We start from the raw sequence: 19816 nt of genomic DNA, 5'->3' as shown, positions 1-19816 counted from the left end.
GCAAAGAAACTTGGGAATTCGAATCGAGGATTCTTTCAAGGTAAACTTGTAGGTTGAGTCAGTAGTTAGGAAGGCAAATGCAATTATGGAATTTATTTTGAGAGTATATGAATATGAAAACATGGAAGTACTTCTCAGACTCTAAAAGGCTCCGGTCAAGCCATATTTGGAGTATTGTGCGCAGTTTTGGGCCCCATATCTCAGGAAGGATGTACTGGCCCTGGAGTGTGTTCAGAGGAGATTCATGAGAATGGTCCAAGGAATGAAAAGCTTAACATACAAGGAATGCTTGAGGACTCTGGATCTATACTCGATGGAGTTTAGAGGATGATGGGAGGATCTAATTGAAACTTACAGAATACTGAATGGCCTGGAAGAGTGGATATTAGGATGATGTTTCCACTGGTAGGGGAAACTAGGACCTGAGGAGAAACTTCTTCAGCCAGAGAGTGATGAATCTAAGGAATTCACTGCCACAGAAGGCTGTGAAGGCCAGGTTGTTGAGGGTAGTTAAGACTGAGATAAGTTCTTGATTGTCAAGGAGATCAAGCATTACAGGGAAAAGGCAGGAGAATGGGGATGAGAAACTTATCAGCCATGAGTGAATGGCGGAGCAGACTCATGTACTGAATGGCCTAACATCTGCTCCCATGTCTTATGGTCTTAAGTATGATCACTCTCCTCAGTGACCAACAGATCTCCTTTCCAAAAGGACATTAGTGAAACAAATTGTTTTTGGCGACAATCAATCATGTTCACATGATTGGCATTCTCATCTTTTTAAAAAATCAAAATCTATCATCTGTTGAGGTGGAATTCGACCCAGGACCCCAGAACATTACCTGAATCTCTGGATCACCACAAAACAGAAATATTTGGAGAAACTCAGCAGGTCTCCCAGCAGAAAGCAGTAGAAGGGTCAGTGAACTCAAAACATTAACTCTGTTTTCTCTCTACAGATGCTTCCAGACTTGCTGAATTTCACTGGCAATTTCTGTTCTTGTTCCAGATTTCCAGCACCTGCACTCTTTGTTTTAACTGTGAATTACTAACCAGTGACAATTCTATAACAGCATGGCATTCCATAGGCTGCTGGGATGGGGTTAAATAAACAATGCGAAGGAATGGAAAAGGTGACGAGGCATTTGAAAGGAGAAACAAGGTACATAACAAAGAAACTGGAGTGGACTGGGAAAGGAGTTTAGCAGCAAAAATGGTTGAGGATCAGCGGCAGCTGTTTAAGAAAATAGTTTACAGCTCACAGCAAAGACATATTCTGGTGAAGGAAGAGGATTTAAGAAGGGGATAAGCTAATCATGGTTAACCAGGGAGTGTAAGGACAACATCAGATTCAAAGAAAAACATACAATGTGGCAAAGGTTAGGGGTAAGCCAGAGGATTGGGAACTTTTCAAAAAAACAACAAACAGCAACGGAAAATATCGGAGAAAATATACTTTGAGGGTAAACTTGCAGATAATATTAAGGCAGAAAAAAGAGTTCCTTTAAATAAATAAAGAGGAAAGAGAAGAGCCAAAGAGAACATAGGCCCCTTACAGGACAACAAAGAATAAAGGAATTTACAGCACAGGAACAGGCCCTTCGGCCCTCCAAGCCTGCGCCGATCCAGATCCTCTATCTAAACCTGTCGTTTGTTTTCTGAGGATCTGTATCCCTCTGCTCCCTGCCCATTCATGTATCTATCCAGATACATTTTAAATGACGCTATCATGCCTGTATCTACCAACTCTGCTGGCAACGCATTCCAGGCACCCACCATCCTCTGTGTAAAGAACCTTCCACGCATGTCTCCCTTAAACATTTTCCTCCTCACTTTAAACTCGTGGCCCCCTAGTTATTGAGTGCCCCATTCTGGAAAAAAGCATCTTGCTATCCACCCTGTCTACACCTCTCATGATTTTGTAGACCTCAATCAGGTCCCCCCTCAACCTCTGTCTTTTAAATGAAAATAACCCTAATCTACTAACCTGTCTTCATAGCTAGTGCCCTCCATACCAGGCAACATCCTGGTAAACGTCCTCTGTACCCTCTCCAAAGCATCCACATCCTTTTGGTAATGTGGTGACCAGAATTGTACGCAGTATTCTAAATGTGACCAAAGCAAAGTCTTATATGCAACATGACCTGCCAACTCTTGTATTTAATACCCCGTCCAATGAAGGAGAGCATGCCATATGCCTTCTTGAGCACCCTTAGAGGCTGGGATTTAATCATGGAGAACCAGGAAACGGCAAAGGAGTTGAAAAAATACTTTGTGTCAGTCTTCAAAGTGGAAGGCAATAATAACATCCCAAAATTACTCAATACTCAAGGTGGAGGGGAAATATATACAATAGCTATCACTAGAGAAACAGTGTCAGGAAAACAAATGGATCTAAAGATTAATAAGTTCCCTGAAACTGATAGGTTACATCTCAGTATATTAAATGAAGTAGCTACAGAGATCATGGATGCCTGGTAATAATCTTTCAGGAATTTTTAGATTCTGAAAGAGTCCCAGAGATTTGCAAAACTGCCAAAGTAACACCTTTATTTAGTAAGAGGAGACAAAAGACAGGTAGCTGAAAGCCAGTTAGCTTAACATTTATTAGGAAAATGTCACAGTCTATCATAAAGGATATAATAGTAGAGAAGTTACAAGTATGAAGAATGATTAAGCTAAGTCAGCACGGCTTCATGAACAGGTGATCGTGCCCTGACAAATTTACTAGAATTCTTTGAGGGGGAAACGAGCAGAATAGATAAAGGGGAAGTGGTGTATAAAATGTAGTTGCATTTTCAGGAAGTGTTTTATAAGTGTTTGACCACACATTAGGACACATAATAAGATAAAAGACCACGGTGGTGGAGATAATATATTAGCATGGATAGAGAATTGGCTAAGAAACAGAGGACGGGGGTTGGGATGAGGGGGGCATTTTCAGGATGGCAACCCGTCACTAGTGGAGTACCACAGTGATCAGTGCTGGGGCCACAATTACTTACAATATATATAATGATGTGATATGATAAACTTCATAACTTTAATAACTGTTCATGGTTTGATTGAATGAATCGACGAAGATAAACTGGTGCACATGGAAAGAATCTGTAATAACTCTGTCTGGAATAAACTATTAAATGACAAAGACAAACTTACACAGGAATTGAAAACATCTTTCCCTGTCTTGGAAAGGAGGGAGCGAAGATTAGATAAACAAAACCGCTCTGACACCTGCATGATAAACTGTACGTTTTATGCCATAAACGGCCTGCAGAAGCATTTAAGGAGTTAACTACAGGAAATCAGTGTCTTTGAATTGTCAGTTAAGGCCAAATGTAATAAAGAACAAAGACGTTACCTGTCTTACAAGAAAGCAAGCTACAGATTTGCAGTAATTGGGATGAAAGGACTTCTTAAAAAAATCATCAATAATATCACACTTTGACCAAAGGATGAAAATCTGTATAAGAATCAAACACCAGAAATTCAAAGAATAGCAATGTACAAGGATTGAACACTGGACACTTCCAGAGACAGACACTTTTGGGTGAGATTCTGGTCAGATTGCGCTATTAATTAGATTATAAATAAATTGAGTTGTGAGGCTTAACCTATTTACTTAAAGAGTTTTATTTTGATTGCGACTTGCAATAAAGTTTAAATCACTGTTTCAGTACTTGATTGTCTGCGGGTTTTTTTTTAATATGTAGCCTAACTAAGGGTAACTTGTGGTGATTTAACCACAATAGAACAGTTTCATCCTTCTGCCCTGTCCAAATCCATCAAGGTTTTGAATATCTCTATTATATCTCCACTCAGTCCTCTCTCATGAGAACAGTCCCAATATCTAGGTCCTCATCCTGCAACTATTTTCATGAGCCTTTTCTACATTCTTCTAAACCTTCACATCATTCCTGTAATCCAGTGCAGGTCCTAATTACATTGACCTGTGCTGTTCCCAACTCTTTTTGTCCCAAGGTAGAGATAATGTTGTCGTGGTAATGTCACTGGCTCAGTGATCCACAGCCACAGGTTAATGCTATAGGGGCATGAGTTTGAATCTCATCACAGCAGTTGGTGGAATTTAAGTCCAATTAATAAGTCTGGAATTGAAACCTAGTCTCAGTGAAAGTAGCATCAATTGTTAAAAAGGTTGATCTGTTTTACTGATAACCTTCAAGCCTTCATGCAACTCCAGACCCAAATTTAGCCGACATTTAACACCAATAGCCAAGTCACCCAGTTCAAGGGCAATTAGGGATGGAGAACAAATGCAGGTCTTGTCTGAGATACTCTCACTCCAAGAAAGAAAAAGAAAAACAAAATCAAGTTTATCTAGAATGGTAATTCTATTTCTCTCACAAATGCTTTTCTGAAACTGAAATCTACAGCCCTACCAATCCTTCAAAATTTTGTTTTAATGTTTAATCTTCTACCTGTTTAATCTCCAAAATGGGCATATGGAGTTAGGTCTCAGAGCCATGACCTCCCTGAATGGTGGAGCAGCCTCAGTGGGCCAAATGGCTTACTTCTTCTCCTGTGTCTTAGCTTCTTCCCTGACTTTCACTGTTCCACAAACAATCCTGAACTTCCCTCCATAACTGCATTGTGGGTCAACCCATAGCACATGACTGCAGCTGTTCAAAACATAGCTCACCCCCACCTTCTCATAGGGAAGGGCAATATACGCTGTATCAGCCAGCAACACCCACGTCCTACAAGTGAAAAGGAAAATACGTTAGTAGCATTCTGGGTCAGAAAACTGGGGTTCAATTGCAGCTGGTTTAATCTATAATCGGGGCTATTATTTCAGTGCAACAACACAAGATCCTGTCTCCTATTCAAGTGAACATCAAAGATCCCACAACACTTCCAAGAAAAGTGGGGAATTCTACCAGAGATTCATCCATTAACTCACAACAAGTATCTTACTGCTATTTGTGGGATTTTGTATACAATGTCTGCATTTCACAAGTAATTCCCTATATATGAAGCATTGTAGGACATTGCAAGAGATGTGAAAAGTGTTGAAAACATAAATTGATTAGAAATACACTCCTTGTCACACAAGATCATAAGACATAGGAGCAGAAATTAAGCCATTCAGCCCATCAAGTCTGCTCCGCCATTTAATCCCCATCCTCCCTTTCTCCCCATAACCCTTGATCCCCTTTACAACCTCAGTCTTAATATACTTAATGACCTAGCCTCCACAGCCTTCTGTGGCAGTGAATTCCATTGATTCACCACTCTCTGGCTGAAGACATTTCTCCTTCTTTCCCTTCTAAAAGGTCTTCCCTTGGTTCTTAGTCTCTCCAACTAATGAAACATCATCCCAACATCCACTCTTCCAGGCCATTCAGTATTCTGTAAGTTTCAATTAAATCCTCCCATCATCCTTCTAAACTTCATTGGAGTATAGGCTCAGAGTCCTCAAACATTCGTCATATGTTAAGCTTTTCATTCCTTGGACCATTCTCGTGAACCTCCCCTGAACAGGCTCCATGGCCAGTACGTCGTTCCTGAGATACGGTGCCTAAAACTACGCACAATACTCCAAGATGTAGCATAGAACATAGAAAAAGTACAGGCCCTTTGGTCCTCGATGTTGCACCGATCCAAGCCCACCTAACCTACACTAGCCCACTATCCTCCATATGCCTATCCAATGCCCGTTTAAATGCCCATAAAGAGGGAGAGTCCACCACTGCTACTGGCAGGGCATTCCATAAACTCACGACTCGCTGAGTAAAGAATCTACCCCTAACATCTGTCCTATACCTACCTCCCTTTAATTTACACGTGCTTACACTTTGTCAATTAAAGAATTACGGGCTTTGGCATATTAAACTGTCTAATATTTGTTCTAATTATACACTAAATTATATACCATAAGCACAGCTGTGATTCTAGTCATGCTTGTTAAATTAATAACCCATTAATATTTGCTAATTGTCCCAAGGTAACTAATAAGCAGAAACAGTGTAACACGAAAGACTACATTGATATCAATGCATCCACATCCCAGAGACTGCCTCTGTGCAAAGGATAGCACTAAAATTCAAATGCATCCAAGCAAGCACCCATTAGCCTTTCCTGAGATTAATGAACAACAACTTGCAATCATATTTAACAAAATAAAATGTTGCAAGGCACTTGACAGGAGCAATTACTGGACACAATTTGACTGAGTCTCATAAAGGGATATTCGAAGAGGTGATTTCAGCTTGTCTCGAGGAGGAGAAAGAGGTAGAGGGCATTAGGAAAGGAATGCTACAGTATGGCTGCAAACAGTGACATATAAGAAATCAGGGATATGTGGAACTGCAGAGCTCTCTCAGGGTTGTAAAGCTGGCGTTTGTTCTTGGAGAAGTTGGACTGAAGGGTCTGTTTCTGAGCTGTATATCTCTGTATTGATTGAGGAATAATTATTGGTCACAGGACACCAGGGCTAACTGCACTGTTTTCTTTTGGATTGGTTCTATAGACTCTTTGATGTTTAGCAGAGAGGGCAGACAGGAACCCAGTTGAATAACTTGTCTGAAAGATGCCACCTTCAGCAGTTCAGCACTTATTTAGTATTGCCCTTACTATTAGTCTGGATTATGGACTAATGTCTCTGAAATGGGACTTGAATCCACAACCCTGGTCATGTAGAGTCAAGAGTACTACTCATTAAGGAGGACTTGTGTAGACATCCACAGAAGTGGATACCTGTTCAGCTATACAAATCCTCCTTAATGAGTAGTACTCTTGACTCTACATGACAAGGGTTGTGGATTCAAGTCCCATTTCAGAGACATTAGTCCATAATCCAGACTAATAGTAAGGGCAATACTAAATAAGTGCTGAACTGCTGAAGGTGGCATCTTTCAGACAAGTTATTCAACTGGGTTCCTGTCTGCCCTCTCTGCTAAACATCAAAGAGTCTATAGAACCAATCCAAAAAAAAATAGTGCAGTTAGCCCTGGTGTCCTGTGACCAATAATTATTCCTCAATCAACACAGAGATATACAGCACAGAAACAGACCCTTCAGTCCAACTCGTCCATGCCGACCAGATATCCTGAATTAATTTAGTCGCACTTAGTTCATACCCCTCTAAACACTTCCTATTCATATACCCATCAGGATGTCTGTTAAATGTTGTAATTTTACCAACCTCCACCACTTCCTCTGACAGCTCATTTCATACATGCACCACCCTCTGCATGAAAAACTTGTTCCTTATGTCCCTTTTAAAGCTTTCCCCTCTCATCTTAAAACTATGCCCTCTAGTTTTGAACTCCCCCATCCTGGGGAAAAGACCTTGTCTAATTATCCTATCCACGCCCCTCATAATTTAATAAACCTCGATAAGGTCACCCCTCAGCCTCCAACGCTCCAGGGAAAACTGCCTCAGCCTATCTAGTCTCTCCCTATAGTTCAAACTCTCCAACCCTGGCAACATCTTTGTAAATCTTTTCTGAACCCTTTCATGTTTCACAACATCCTTTCTATAACATCACACAAAAACAAAACTAAACATTATTACATTGCTATTTGTGATATGTCACTGAGCAGAATTGGTCACACTTTCAATATTGCAACACGGACTATACTTAAAGTTATTTCTCTGGCTGTAAAACATTTTGAGATATCCTGAAGTTGTAAAAGATGTGGTTTGGATGCAAGGTTTGTTTTGTTTGTAAACCTCAACTATTATCTTGAGTGAACATGTAATTGGAGGATTAGGCTTAGAGACTGCATCACTCTGAGCAGACTGCATTTCAGTGTTCTCTTCACAATCATAAATGGTTCTCAAGTCGTGTCTGTACTGTGCTGTGCTGTTATATGGGTTGGACATTCAGGGAGAAACAATCAGTGAAATGATTTTCACATCCAGTCATGATGTGTAGACTTTGTCCAGCTGCTAATTCAAAATCAAACTTACCGCAATAAATTGTAATTTGTGAGAACAGGAATCTGTTTGCAAGTGTGCAACTTACCAGTGAGACAGGCAAGTGGCTGACAGTACAATAGTTCCATCTGCTGGTATTCATAGAAAACTGAACAACAGTACTTCAGACATAACATTCTTTAAATTGTAAAAGTCTACAACAAAATTAATGAATACTAATTCTCTAGTAATTAAACTGCTGAGGTGAGGAAAAAGAGGGAAATAAACACCGACTGGGGGAAAAAGCATTCCATTAAAACTGAAGACTTGTACTTATCCATGGAGTCACAGTATCCCAGAAATAACTTCACTGGTTAATATCATTTCCACAGCACATTATATATGAGATTTAATTAAGGTCAATCCATCAATGAATATTTGTTAAGAGTCCCCACACATTTTCAAATGGCTCTGCAACATTCTCATTGCCCTCAAGCCTTTAGCACCAAGCTCCGAATGCGATGTGATTGGGCACCTCAATGGTTCGTTAGTCATTAGTCCGGGAGAAAGGGTTCCATGATAGCAGCATGGTCTACTGGAGCACGACCAATGAACCTGTACCTCTTTTCTAACCCTGGACCAGGCTAAGTAATATAAAAGTTAGGGTTATCACAACGCATCACAATCCTGCTAGAGGTGGACACTCTCAGAAAGGCAACTTCTTCATGCTCATCCAAAATTAAAACAACTACAAACGGTGGATCAGAAAACAAATCAGAAACACAACAGAAACTGCTGCAAAACTCAGCAGGTCTGGCAGCATCTGTGGAGAGAAAGCAGAGTAAACTTTGAAGGAGGGTTTCTGGACCAGAAATGTTAACTCTGCTTTTTCTCCACAGATGCTGCCAGACCTGCTGAGTTTTTCCAGCAATTTTGTTTTCAGCATTTACTGTTGAAACTTACAATCTCTCTCTGGTTCATTAAAAGTCTCAGCAGTTTCCAAGGCTATGTACCAAAGCCCACATGTGAAGGGTGGGTATATGGAACAGGGCCCTGGACCATGTCCCAAGCGAAGGGGTTCAATCTGCTGCAAGTTACTAACTGCAGCAAAACCTATGTGCATTTAGCCTGATTCATGATTTCATTTGAAGCAACTGACATTTATAATCCAGTACAGTTTCTCCTTCTGCTGGCCAATCTCCAAAAAACTGAAGTTTAAACTATTTTAAAGCATGGTGAAAAAAATCCAAGCATATTAAATGCAAAGTTGCAATAACACTCCCTTTTCAATAACTGTGCACAATGTTTTATAACTTATGGTTTTATTGGTTTTACAACAAGAATAATACAGAAGAATGCATCAGCCGAGAACAGCTCCTTGTACAGTGGACAATGCAGACGAAATATCAAGCACACTGCAAGACAATCCAATGTATACAGCGTACATTAAATCAGTTTGCTCTTAATATATAGTTAGAGGCAACACTCCATGGATTCAGGTCAGTCAATTTATTCTCTGGCAAAGCAAAGATGGTCAACAGGAGTCCATCACCATTGGTGCCGGCTATGGATTTGGTCAGATGAAATGTTCGAGTCTCAGATGTCCCAAAATTCTTTCCAAATGCTCTCCAACCTTCCTTGTGTACGACTGAACATATGCTTGCAGGCTGCCACACACAGTGATAATGCGGTCCATTCTTCCACCATGGGAGAGATGTTGTTACCCCAGTATCGCAGTCCTGCCTAGTACTGTATTAAGAAAGTGAGCACTGACTTACTCCCTCCTCAGAATGGTGTAGCAGAACACATCCACTTCCACATTCAAACAGCACATTGGATTATGTGAGCTGCTCTGGTGCTGCCTTACCTTTCAAATTGCCTTGTACAATAAACGTGCTTTTGGCCATCATTCGAAGGAGGTAATTTCTCACCATAACAGTCTTCATTCTCCCAGTGGGAATCTGGGTTTCCACCAGACAAATAACTTAAGGACACATCCCAACACAAGCTCTACATTACAGGGAAGCATGTGGCATTATCAAGTCAATTTCCTAGCAGCCTGTAATTCCCCTTTTCCTGTCCCATCCTTGGCCCCTTTCCAAAAACACTAACCTGAAGAAGTTTGAAACAGTGGAGACTTATACCAGTGGGATGAAGGGGGATAAAGTCAGATGCAAAGAGACACTGGTGCAGGAAGAAAGTAAAGCAAACAGGGAACTTATTTGTGGTTGAAACGATGATATGAATGATACTGCGCTGAAATGAATTGAGTTTGGAACATGCGAAAGCTTCATTGGAATTCTCCAGCAAGATGGACAGAGCTTCATTGTGGGAAGAAAATTCAAGTTTGTCAATTGTGTAAGATTAACGAGAGGAAGTACATGTCAACAATATGATTTATATAAGAGTCAAGAAGTTGAGGGACGCTTATTCATTAAAGGTGGTAATGGATGAGTCTAAAAAAGGCAAATTAACTCTTGATTTTGTATTCGAAAGTAAAAAGCAGGCAAGTAATATTGATTTTAAAACCAAAATAATTACAAGCACAGAATGTGGCCATTCAGTCTGTTATGTCTGTGCTAATGCTTTGAAACTGCCTAATGAGATCCATATCCCAGTTCTTTATCCCTAGAGCCAAGCTTATGTAAGCTGTGTACAAGCTGCAATTGCAATCTTATCTGCAGGAAGGGGGAGTATACACTCCAGCTGCAGTGTTATGTATATATCCAGTGACTCAGGCAATGTTCTGGGGGCCCATGTTCAAATGCAACCATGGTAGATAGTAAAAGAAATCTGAAATTAAGAGTCTAATGATGACCTTAAAACTACAGTGAACTGTCAAGTAAAATCCACCTGGTTCACTAACGCCCTTTACAGCAAGAAATCTACCATCCTTACCTAGTCTGGCTTACATGTGACTCCAGACCCACAGCAATGTGTTTGACTTTTAACTGCCTTGTGGTCACTTCGGTGCAGGTAATAAACACTGTCCTAGATAGTGATAGTGAAGGTGGTGTTTGGTATGCTTTCCTTTATTGGTCAGAGTATTGAGTACAGGAGTTGGGAGGTCATGTTGCAGCTGTACAGGACATTGGTTAGGCCACAGTTGGAATATTGCGTGCAATTCTGGTCTCCTTCCTATCGGAAAGATGTTGAAACTTGAAAAGGTTCAGAAAAGATTTACAAGGATGTTGCCAGGGTTGGAGGATCTGAGCTACAGGGGGAGGCTGAACAGGCTGGGGCTGTTTTCCCTGGAGTGTCGGAGGCTGAGGGGTGACCTTATAGAGGTTTACAAAATTATGAGGGGCGTGGATAGGGTAAATAGACAAAGTCTTTTCCCTGGGGTTGAGGAGTCCAGAACTAGAGGGCATAGGTTTAGGGTGAGAAGGGAAAGATATAAAAGAGACCTAAGGGGCAAATCTTTTACGCAGAAGGTGGTACATGTATGGAATGAGCTGCCAGAGGATGTGGTAGAGGCTGGTACAATTGCAACATTTAAGTGGCATTTGGATGGGTATATGAATAGGAAGGGTTTGGAGGGATGTAAGCCAGGTGCTGCCGGGTGGGACTCGATTGGGTTGGGATATCTGGTCGGCATGGACGGGTTGGGCCGAAGGGTCTGTTTCCGTGCTGTATATCTCCATGACTCTACGATGCCAACAGCTTGTGAATGAAAAAAAGTCTAGTTACCGTGTTGTGTACAGGAGTGGGTAGTATGATGTAATGTTTGAATCCACATGCATAATACTTAATGTTAGTTGCGGTAAACTTGAATTTTTGTTTTATTCTGTGTCTGAGGTTAATAATTAACTTTTAAATATTTCTGTAACCATGGCAATTTGTTTTAAAGACAGTTTTTGAAGTCTGGCTGTAGAGTTTATGGAACTTGTGCATAAAGGGACTTTTGTTATTTTTAGATTATTTGTAACCCAGCGTGGTAAATAATAGTGAGATAGACCACGAAGGCTGGTATCCCGTCATCAAGACCCCCTTTTCTTGCATGTGCATACTACATAACACTGACCCAACTAACTCAGAGCTAAGCCCTAGACTGAGCAGAAACCCAACACTCCTGTTTATATCTGTCAGCCAGCACCCCGAATTGGACCAGGTTAACAGTCCCAATCAGGGAACTCACATTCTATGAGATCCACCTGGCTGACAGTGTTCCAACTGCTACAAATGGGACCTCAAAGATTTGTGACAGAGTTCTGAAATCTGTTTATTTTTAAACGTTAAGGGAAATGCCCATAGTTGAGGGACAAAAACTTAAGTTTCATTTTGACTTTGGTTAGTTTTACTCCTGTGAAGACTTTGGAATAGGATGGTTGTATGATCAGTGCTCCTGAGAAGGGTATTAGAATTAGATTACTTTGGAATGAAAAGTCAATGGCAGCAGCAGGAAAAGAGCAGAGATGGTAATGTCAGCAGCACCAATGTCAGTTCCTCCTGAGACTCCAGGCTGTGGCTTAATCAAGGTGAGATAAGACCTTAATATCTGGACATTTTTCATTCCTTTTTGTTTTGTTTCTTTTATTTCTGATGGAACTTTTAAAATTCCTGTTCTGTATACAAGTGTGTAACTAAGGTGCGCTGGAGAATGGTGACTTTTTACACTTTTCTTGTATTCCTACATTTGAGTACATGACAATAGAATCTAATTCTAATGCTAGTCCCAGACAAAATGTGTTGTGATAAAAATCTGGAAGTGGTGATTTAATCTAAGTACAGTGAAGTTCAGGGGTGTTGTAACATCAGGAAGGAGCTATCTGCAGTTCCGGTCAAAATCGCACGAGACTTAAATCTACCAAGGTGTTTGCTACAGAAACTCTGGTGTGAGTGTTGTACGAGTAGTGTTTTGAGAATTGCACCACAGGAGTTTGGGTGCTGGACAAAAGCTGCTTTGTTTCTTTTCAATTCATAAAGGATTATTTGGGATTAATGGGATTATACTTTATGTGTGTCTTTAAAATCTTTGAATTAGTATTTGAAGTAGATACCTCGGATTACTCTATTTTATTTTTGCTCATTTATTTATAATGGACTTCTGTTTAGGTGCTAAAGTGAAAACTCCAGAATAAGGTGTACATGCTTCAGAGAAATATCATTTTGTTAAAACAAAAACAAATAAAATTATAATCTATCCAGCCAGATTCCTGGCTTGTCCAATAATAACAATTCATTCCTGATGAATGGCGTATGCTTGAAACATTGACTTTCCTGCTCCTCGGATGCTGTCTGACCTGCTGTGCTTTTCCAGCACCATACTTTTTGACTCTGATCTCCAGCATCTGCTGTCCTCACTTTCTCCCAGTAACAAAATTGCTAGGATCACAACAGTAATCTACAGTCTGGTTGAAGTATCATAAACAGGAGTGGACAGTATGTAGATTGGCAACAGTGATGTATAGTGGGTAGTGTATAGTCCTGGTGTAGTGTTGTGCACAGGAACACGTAGTAAAGTCTTGTCGCAGTGCTCTGTATATAAACTACCTACTCTTATTTTTTTTTCCCTGTGGTTTTAGGGTTGCATAAGTCTAGGTGAAGCATGTGTACATGAATGGACAATATATCGTCTAGCTGCAGTGTTGTGTACAGCAGCAGATAGTTTCAGTGTTGTGTTCAAGAATGGACCACATATAGATTTGTTTCAGTGTTGCTTACAGTAGTGAGTGGTATATAGTCAAGAGTTTATATAATTGTACAGTTCATCCATTGAAGATATCTCAGCACAGTAAGAAGAATATTAAATAAAAACCAAAAGAACTGCAAACACTGTAAATCAGAAACAAAAACAGAAGTTGCTGGAAGAACTCAGCAGGTCTGGCAGCATTTGCGCAGAGAAATCAAAGTTAATGTTTCAGGTCTGGTGACCCCTCCTCAGGACTGGGGGTCACCGGACCCAAAACATTAACTCTGATTTCTCTCTACAGATACTGTCAGACCTGATGCATTTTTCCAGCAACTTCTGTTTTTGTTTGTGAAGATGAATATTAAATTCAGTGTGAAGATCTTGAAAATAAAAAAAAAGTACCCTTAAAATTGACAATTAAGCTGTCAAATTGTTATGAAAAAGCCAAGTGAAGTGTTTTAAGGAGGCAAACCTTTCGTCCTTACCGAATCTGACTTCTCACCACACAACAATAGGGTCCGTATGGAGTAAAAGTAGTAATTTGATTACCTTTCATCAGATAAAAGGTTATTGCTCTGAAAAGTTAACTCAATTTGTCTGCACAGGTGCTGAATTGATCTGTGAAGTTGTCCAGCAGTTTCTAAACTGATTGCAGTTTTCTGCAGTCAACAGTACTTTGCTTTTACTCAATTATTCTTAACCCCCCTCTCAAGTGATCAAACAACACATTATGTCAAAGGAAGAGTCATCAGGATGACTGGGATGGACAATAAATACCAGCCTTGGCAATGAGGTCCACAGCCAAAGAATGAAAGTATTTACAAAAATAAAAGCAATTCAAAAGGAACTACTGAGGAATAAAATAATTAGTGATGATCTCAGGTCACAAGTTTAAGTTAGTCATAGAAAAATTGGGAAAAATGAGGAATTATTTGCAATTTGGCTGAAGTGAAGAAAAATAGATAGATTAAATTATCTTTTTTTGGTATTACAATGATTCCAGAAAATTAATGGCAGTATCAAGGCTGGGGTTTGACTAAACAGGAAAGATAAAGCTAAAATAGGAGTAAAGAAGGAGGACAGTGAGTGGACAGAAATGAAGACAATGGTAAGTGAGTGGACAGGTGTGAAGAGGGAGAAAGTGAAGACTGCAGAAGCTGGAGATCAGAGTCAAGAATGTGGTGCTGGAAAAACACAGAAGGCCAGGCAGCATCCAAGGGGCTGGGGAATCAACATTTCGGGCAAGAGCCCTTCATCAAATGAGGCTTGTGAGCTGAGGGAGTGCAAGGATAAATGGAAGGGGGTGGGGCTGGGGGGTAGGTAGCTGAGATTGCAATAGGTGATGGAGGCGGGGGTAATGATGATAGATCAGAAAGGAGGATGGAGTGGATAGGTGGGAAGGAAGATGGCCGGGTAAGACAGGTCATGGCGGTGGTACCGAGTTGGAAGGTTGGAAGTGAAATAGGGTAGGGGGAGGGGAAATGAGGAAACTGGTGATATCCACATTGATCCTGTGTGGTTGGAGGTTCCCGAGGCAGAAGATGAAGCGTTCTTCTTCCAGGTGAAAAGTGATTAGGGAGCGGCAGTGGAGGCACCCCAGGACCTGCATGTCCTCAGCAGAGTGGGAGGGGGAATTGAAGTGTTTAGTCATGGGGCATCCAGTCTCCCCAATATAGAGGAGACCGCATCGGGAGCAACGGATATAGTGAATGACGTGTGTGGAAGTGGAGGTGAAACTTTGATGGATGTGGAAGGCTCCTCTGGGGCTTTGGACGGAGGTAAGGGGGGAGGTGTGGGCACAGGTTTTGCAATTCCTGCAGTGGCAGGGGAAGGTGCCAGGATTTGAGGGTGGGTTATTGAGCTGCGTGGACGTGACGAGGTAGACGCAGAGGGAATGGTCTTTACAGAAAGCGGATAGGGACAGGGAGAGAAATATATCCCTGGTGGTGGGGTCCATTTTTAGGTGGCAGAAATGGCAGAGGATGATGCGATGTATATGGAGGTTGGTGGGGTGGAAGGTGAGGACCAGAGGAATACTGTCCTTGTTGTGATTGGAGGGGTGGGGTTGAGGGTGGAGGTGCGGGAAATGGATGAGATGTGCTGGAGAGCATCGTCGACTACGTCAGAGGGAAAATTGCGATCTTTGAAGATCAAGGTCATCTGGTGAGTTCTGTGGTGGAGCTGGTCCTCCTGGGAGCAGATGCAGCAGAGGTGGAGGTATTGGAAATAAGGGCTAACATTTTGGCAGGAGGCAGAGTGGGAGGAGGTGTAGTCCAGGCAGCTGTGGGAGTCGGTGAGTTTGTAGAAGATGGTCAGTGTTGAGTCATTTGCTGTTGATGGAGATGGAGAGGTCCAGGAAGGGGAGGGAGGTGTCAGAGAATGTCCAGAGGTGGAATGTGTTGATGAAGTTGACGAACTGTTCAACCTCATCATGGCAGCATGAGGTGGCACCGATAGAGTCAGCAATGTAGGGGAGGAAAAGGTGGGGAATGGTGCCTGTGTAACTGCAGAAGATGGACTGTTCCACCTAACATACAAAGAGAGAGGAGTACCTGAGGCCAATGTGGGTGCCCATTCATTTGAAGGAGGTGGGAGGATTTAAAGGAGAAATTATTGAGGGTGAGGACTAGCTCAGCCAAACAAATGAGAGTGTCAGTGGAAGGGTACTGTTTCGACACCGAGAGAGGAAGAGAGACAGAACTTGGAGGCCCTGGTCATGGCAGATGGATTGAATAGGGACTGGATGTCCATGGTGAAGATGAGGCATTGGGGGCCAGGGAAACAATAGTCTTGGAGGAGGTGGAGGGCGTGGATGGTGCCCCGAATGTATGTGGGATGAAGACAGAGGTCAGTGAGTGGACAGGAGTGAAGACAGAGGTCAGTGAATGGACAGGAATTAAGAGGGTGGTCACTGAGTGGACAGTAATGAAGATGGAGGACTGTGAAGAAACAGGAGTGAAGAGGAAAGACAGTGAGGGAACTGGAGTGAAGAGGGAGGACAATGAATGGACAGTAATGGAGAAGGATGGCAGTGAGTGACCAGGAGTAAACAGAGAGGACATTACCTGGATAAACGTAAAGAGAAAGATTATAGAGGATTTAGAACATGTTCAACAGAGATACACTAGAATACTACCTTTTCTGAAGGAACGCATGGAAGAAAACGTTTGATTTTATTTTGAACAATACAGAATAGAATTTGTAAAATAAAAACTTCTTCATACAAGAAAGAGGTGAGACTGTGGAGCTCACTCCATTGTTAGTGCTTAATACAAGGTTAGGTCTATTTTCCATTACTCATTAACAGGATGTGGACATTGCTGTGTGGTCCAGTCTCTACTCCCCATCCTGAACTGCCACTGAATTGAGTAGCTTGTTGAACCATTTTATTGAAAAGTTAAGAGTTAACCACATGTGTATCTGGAGTCACATGTAAACCAGACCAGGTAAGGACAGCAGATTTACTTCCCTAAAGGGCATTAGTGAACCAGATTGGTTTTTAACAGCAATTAACAGTGTTTGCTACATGGTTACCATCAGGCTAGCTTTTCATTCCAGATTTGTATTGAATTGCACCATCTATCTTGGTGGGATTTGTCCCCACGTGCCCCAAACATTAGCCTGGGACTACTTGTCTAGTGACATTACCACTACACCACCATCTTCCCCCTTTAAAGGTAAGATCAACATTTGTAAGGAGGTTGGAGAAGCGAATTGAAAAGGGTTGGTATAGATTATAGTGGCTAGAATGTAATTGTAATGATTATTTTACATGGAGAGTAATCAGCAGGATGGATTAGTTTAGTCAAATGGCCTGTTTGTTTTGGTGGCAGAGTTTGGATGGTTCATACAGGGAGGGGCACGTGTTGGTTTGAACAGAAATGAAAGCCATTCATCCCAGCTGCACAGAGAGAATGAAGTTGTGCTAAACTCAGCATGATACTCTCTCACTCTGTTCATTTTAATTACCACCAAGCTTCATTATTCTGACTTTCAATCTCAATGATCCACCTTATTCCCCACACCCTGAAACAACTTTCTGCCTCCCTCCCAAACACTGAACAACCTCCATGTTGCAGATCATTAACCAAGAGAATGCAGACGTGTTATGGTGAGCAGCAATCACTCTTTCGATCATACCTTCCGCCAAGTGTAGCGTTCTGTTTGGCTGAACGCTGCACTTTCAACTACGATTGAGGATGCCTCGGCAGAACTGAGGAGATCCTCAAGCAACAAGCCTCAGCAATGGCGCCAAATCGCCAACGAAGCCTACAAGAAAATAACGGGAAAAGAAAAAAGTATGGTAAATTCCTGGGGGAGAAAGATGATAAGGTATGATCGAAGAGAAAAATGGATGGATGGCAATGTATATTGTACCAGGCAAAAGAGGACAATAAGGCAAACAAAGAACCTGGCCTGAAGATTCATCTTTCAAGTCTCAGTTTCCTGGTACAGAACAGGCAGCTACCCCACGCTCCAATAATAAAAGTTGTAATAATCTTTGAATTCAGCTTCTCTGCTTTGAGTTTTGCATTCAAGACTTTGTAGAAATGTAGCTGAGTGACCAAAATGGAGCCCTTTGGAAAAGTGTCAATGCACTATCTTGCATCAAATTCAAAATATTCAGATCACATAGAGAAATTCAAGCTTCAAAGTGTTATTACAGCCCTGGGAATATTGGTTTCTATACAAGATAACATGACTACTCCATACAAAACTCTATTGTACATGGCCTTTGCTTACGTATGTCACCAATGCCCTTCCACGAAGCCTCGCTTCTACTCTGCACTAATCTCTCATATCTTACTGAGCACCAGTTCAACTGATCCCTTCTCAATATGATTCTCCATCTTCTTCCCTCCAACAAGCCTACCCTCTATGTTCAGCAAACTACTACTCTGCAGCCCAAGACCCAATCTGACTTTCTACTGGACAGCTCAATGTCACAATATCTAATTGTAGGTTCAGCTCATTCACATCTATTTCAACCACACACTAAATACAACTCATCATAGCTAGTCCATTTCTCTTCCTGGCTCTCTCTTTCTCCATTCCACGTCTACATATTTTGACTTTTTTTCTGAAAACCCAATGCTTTATCACCAAAATACCCCAATCTAAGTTTAAGAAACATCTATTTCCACTGAATCTTCCCTCTACAAGTCATTCTGATTGTATTATTTATCGTTATGTTATCATCCACATTATCTAACCTGCCTTATTCTAAACAGTTCCCTCCTCCTTTGCAGCCTCATTTGAAATTATCCTATTACAGCTACACCTCTAAATACAGATCCAATCAAGCTCTTTCCTAATTCGTTCCCTGCTACTGCTCATTAATTTCTAAATCTATTTCCTGTGAGGTTCCTGTGGCATAATGATATTGTCCCCACCTCAGCCAGAAGACCGAGATCAAGTTCCACATGCTCCAAAGGTGTTGAATAACATCCCTGAACAGATTGAATAGGAAAGTATCTCTACTTCTCTCCTCAATTTACCTAATCCACGAAAATCTGCTTCACACACAACTACTTGTTCACTCCCTTACTCCTGAAGACATGGACTCTTCACTGAGTTCACTAGGCATCCCCAGATGCTGAACTGGAGAGGTTTTATTCACAGTCCTTGCGATCTAGAGTTGGCAGGAATAATGGATTGTATCACAACAAGCACTGGCCAGAGTGAATGGGAGCAGATACTTTCAGGTAAATCTGTTTCAGACCATCAGATGTATTCATGAAGGAAATAGGGTCTGTATTTCCAACAAGTTCCAATGAAGACAAAGGGTGAGACAACACATCTTGGGAACCCTGTATATTGAGGGATATGCAGAGTTGGACAAAGAGAAAGGGGAAGGCTTATGTCAGCTACTAAGGTCTCAAAACAGCAGAAGTCCTAAAGGAGTACAGAATGGGGAAGGGAAACATAAAAAGGAAGTGAGTGAGGAGAGCAGAAACTAACATGAAAGGATAATGACAGACAAGATAAAAGAAAATCATAAATGATTTTATAAGTAAAGGTAATTCGCCATAGTCTTACAGACTGTCGGCCTGCACTCTCTCCCTTGACAGAAATGACAGGTGCTGGTTTAACCTGAGGTCTCTGATGAGAGAACAGTTTGAGAAGGAGAGTCCTTCATGGTAACCTCAGCTGGAGCAGGAACTGAACCCATGCTGTTGGCATCACTCTGCATCACAGGCCATCATCCAGCATGGTTAGCTACAGCTCAGTTGCCTGAACGACTGTGCTGTGATACAGAGTAATACTAACAAGCAAGAGGGTGGTTAGGGAAAGAGTTAGTT

At 41.4% G+C, this 19816-nt stretch overlaps 1 protein-coding gene across 3 annotated transcripts in view; it reads right to left on the bottom strand.

The window, feature by feature from the left end:
- agap3 (ArfGAP with GTPase domain, ankyrin repeat and PH domain 3) overlaps nucleotides 1-19816 on the bottom strand; it is a 678127-nt gene that overhangs the window by 210318 nt on the left and 447993 nt on the right. The window contains exon 10 of one of the 3 annotated variants that reach the window (XM_060823966.1): nucleotides 9251-9631. The exons of the other annotated variants lie outside the window; for them this stretch is intronic. Within the exon in view, the coding sequence (XP_060679949.1) occupies nucleotides 9626-9631 (6 nt within the window). The 3' untranslated portion in view covers nucleotides 9251-9625. Of the gene's footprint in view, nucleotides 1-9250; nucleotides 9632-19816 lie in introns of those variants that run through there. 3 annotated transcript variants of the gene reach the window in all.

The sequence above is a fragment of the Hemiscyllium ocellatum genome, chromosome 4 (genome assembly GCF_020745735.1).
Source record: "Hemiscyllium ocellatum isolate sHemOce1 chromosome 4, sHemOce1.pat.X.cur, whole genome shotgun sequence".
NCBI lineage: Eukaryota > Metazoa > Chordata > Chondrichthyes > Orectolobiformes > Hemiscylliidae > Hemiscyllium > Hemiscyllium ocellatum.
The sequence above is the reverse complement of the archived record's forward strand: the minus strand, read 5'-3'. Positions and strand labels throughout refer to the sequence as shown.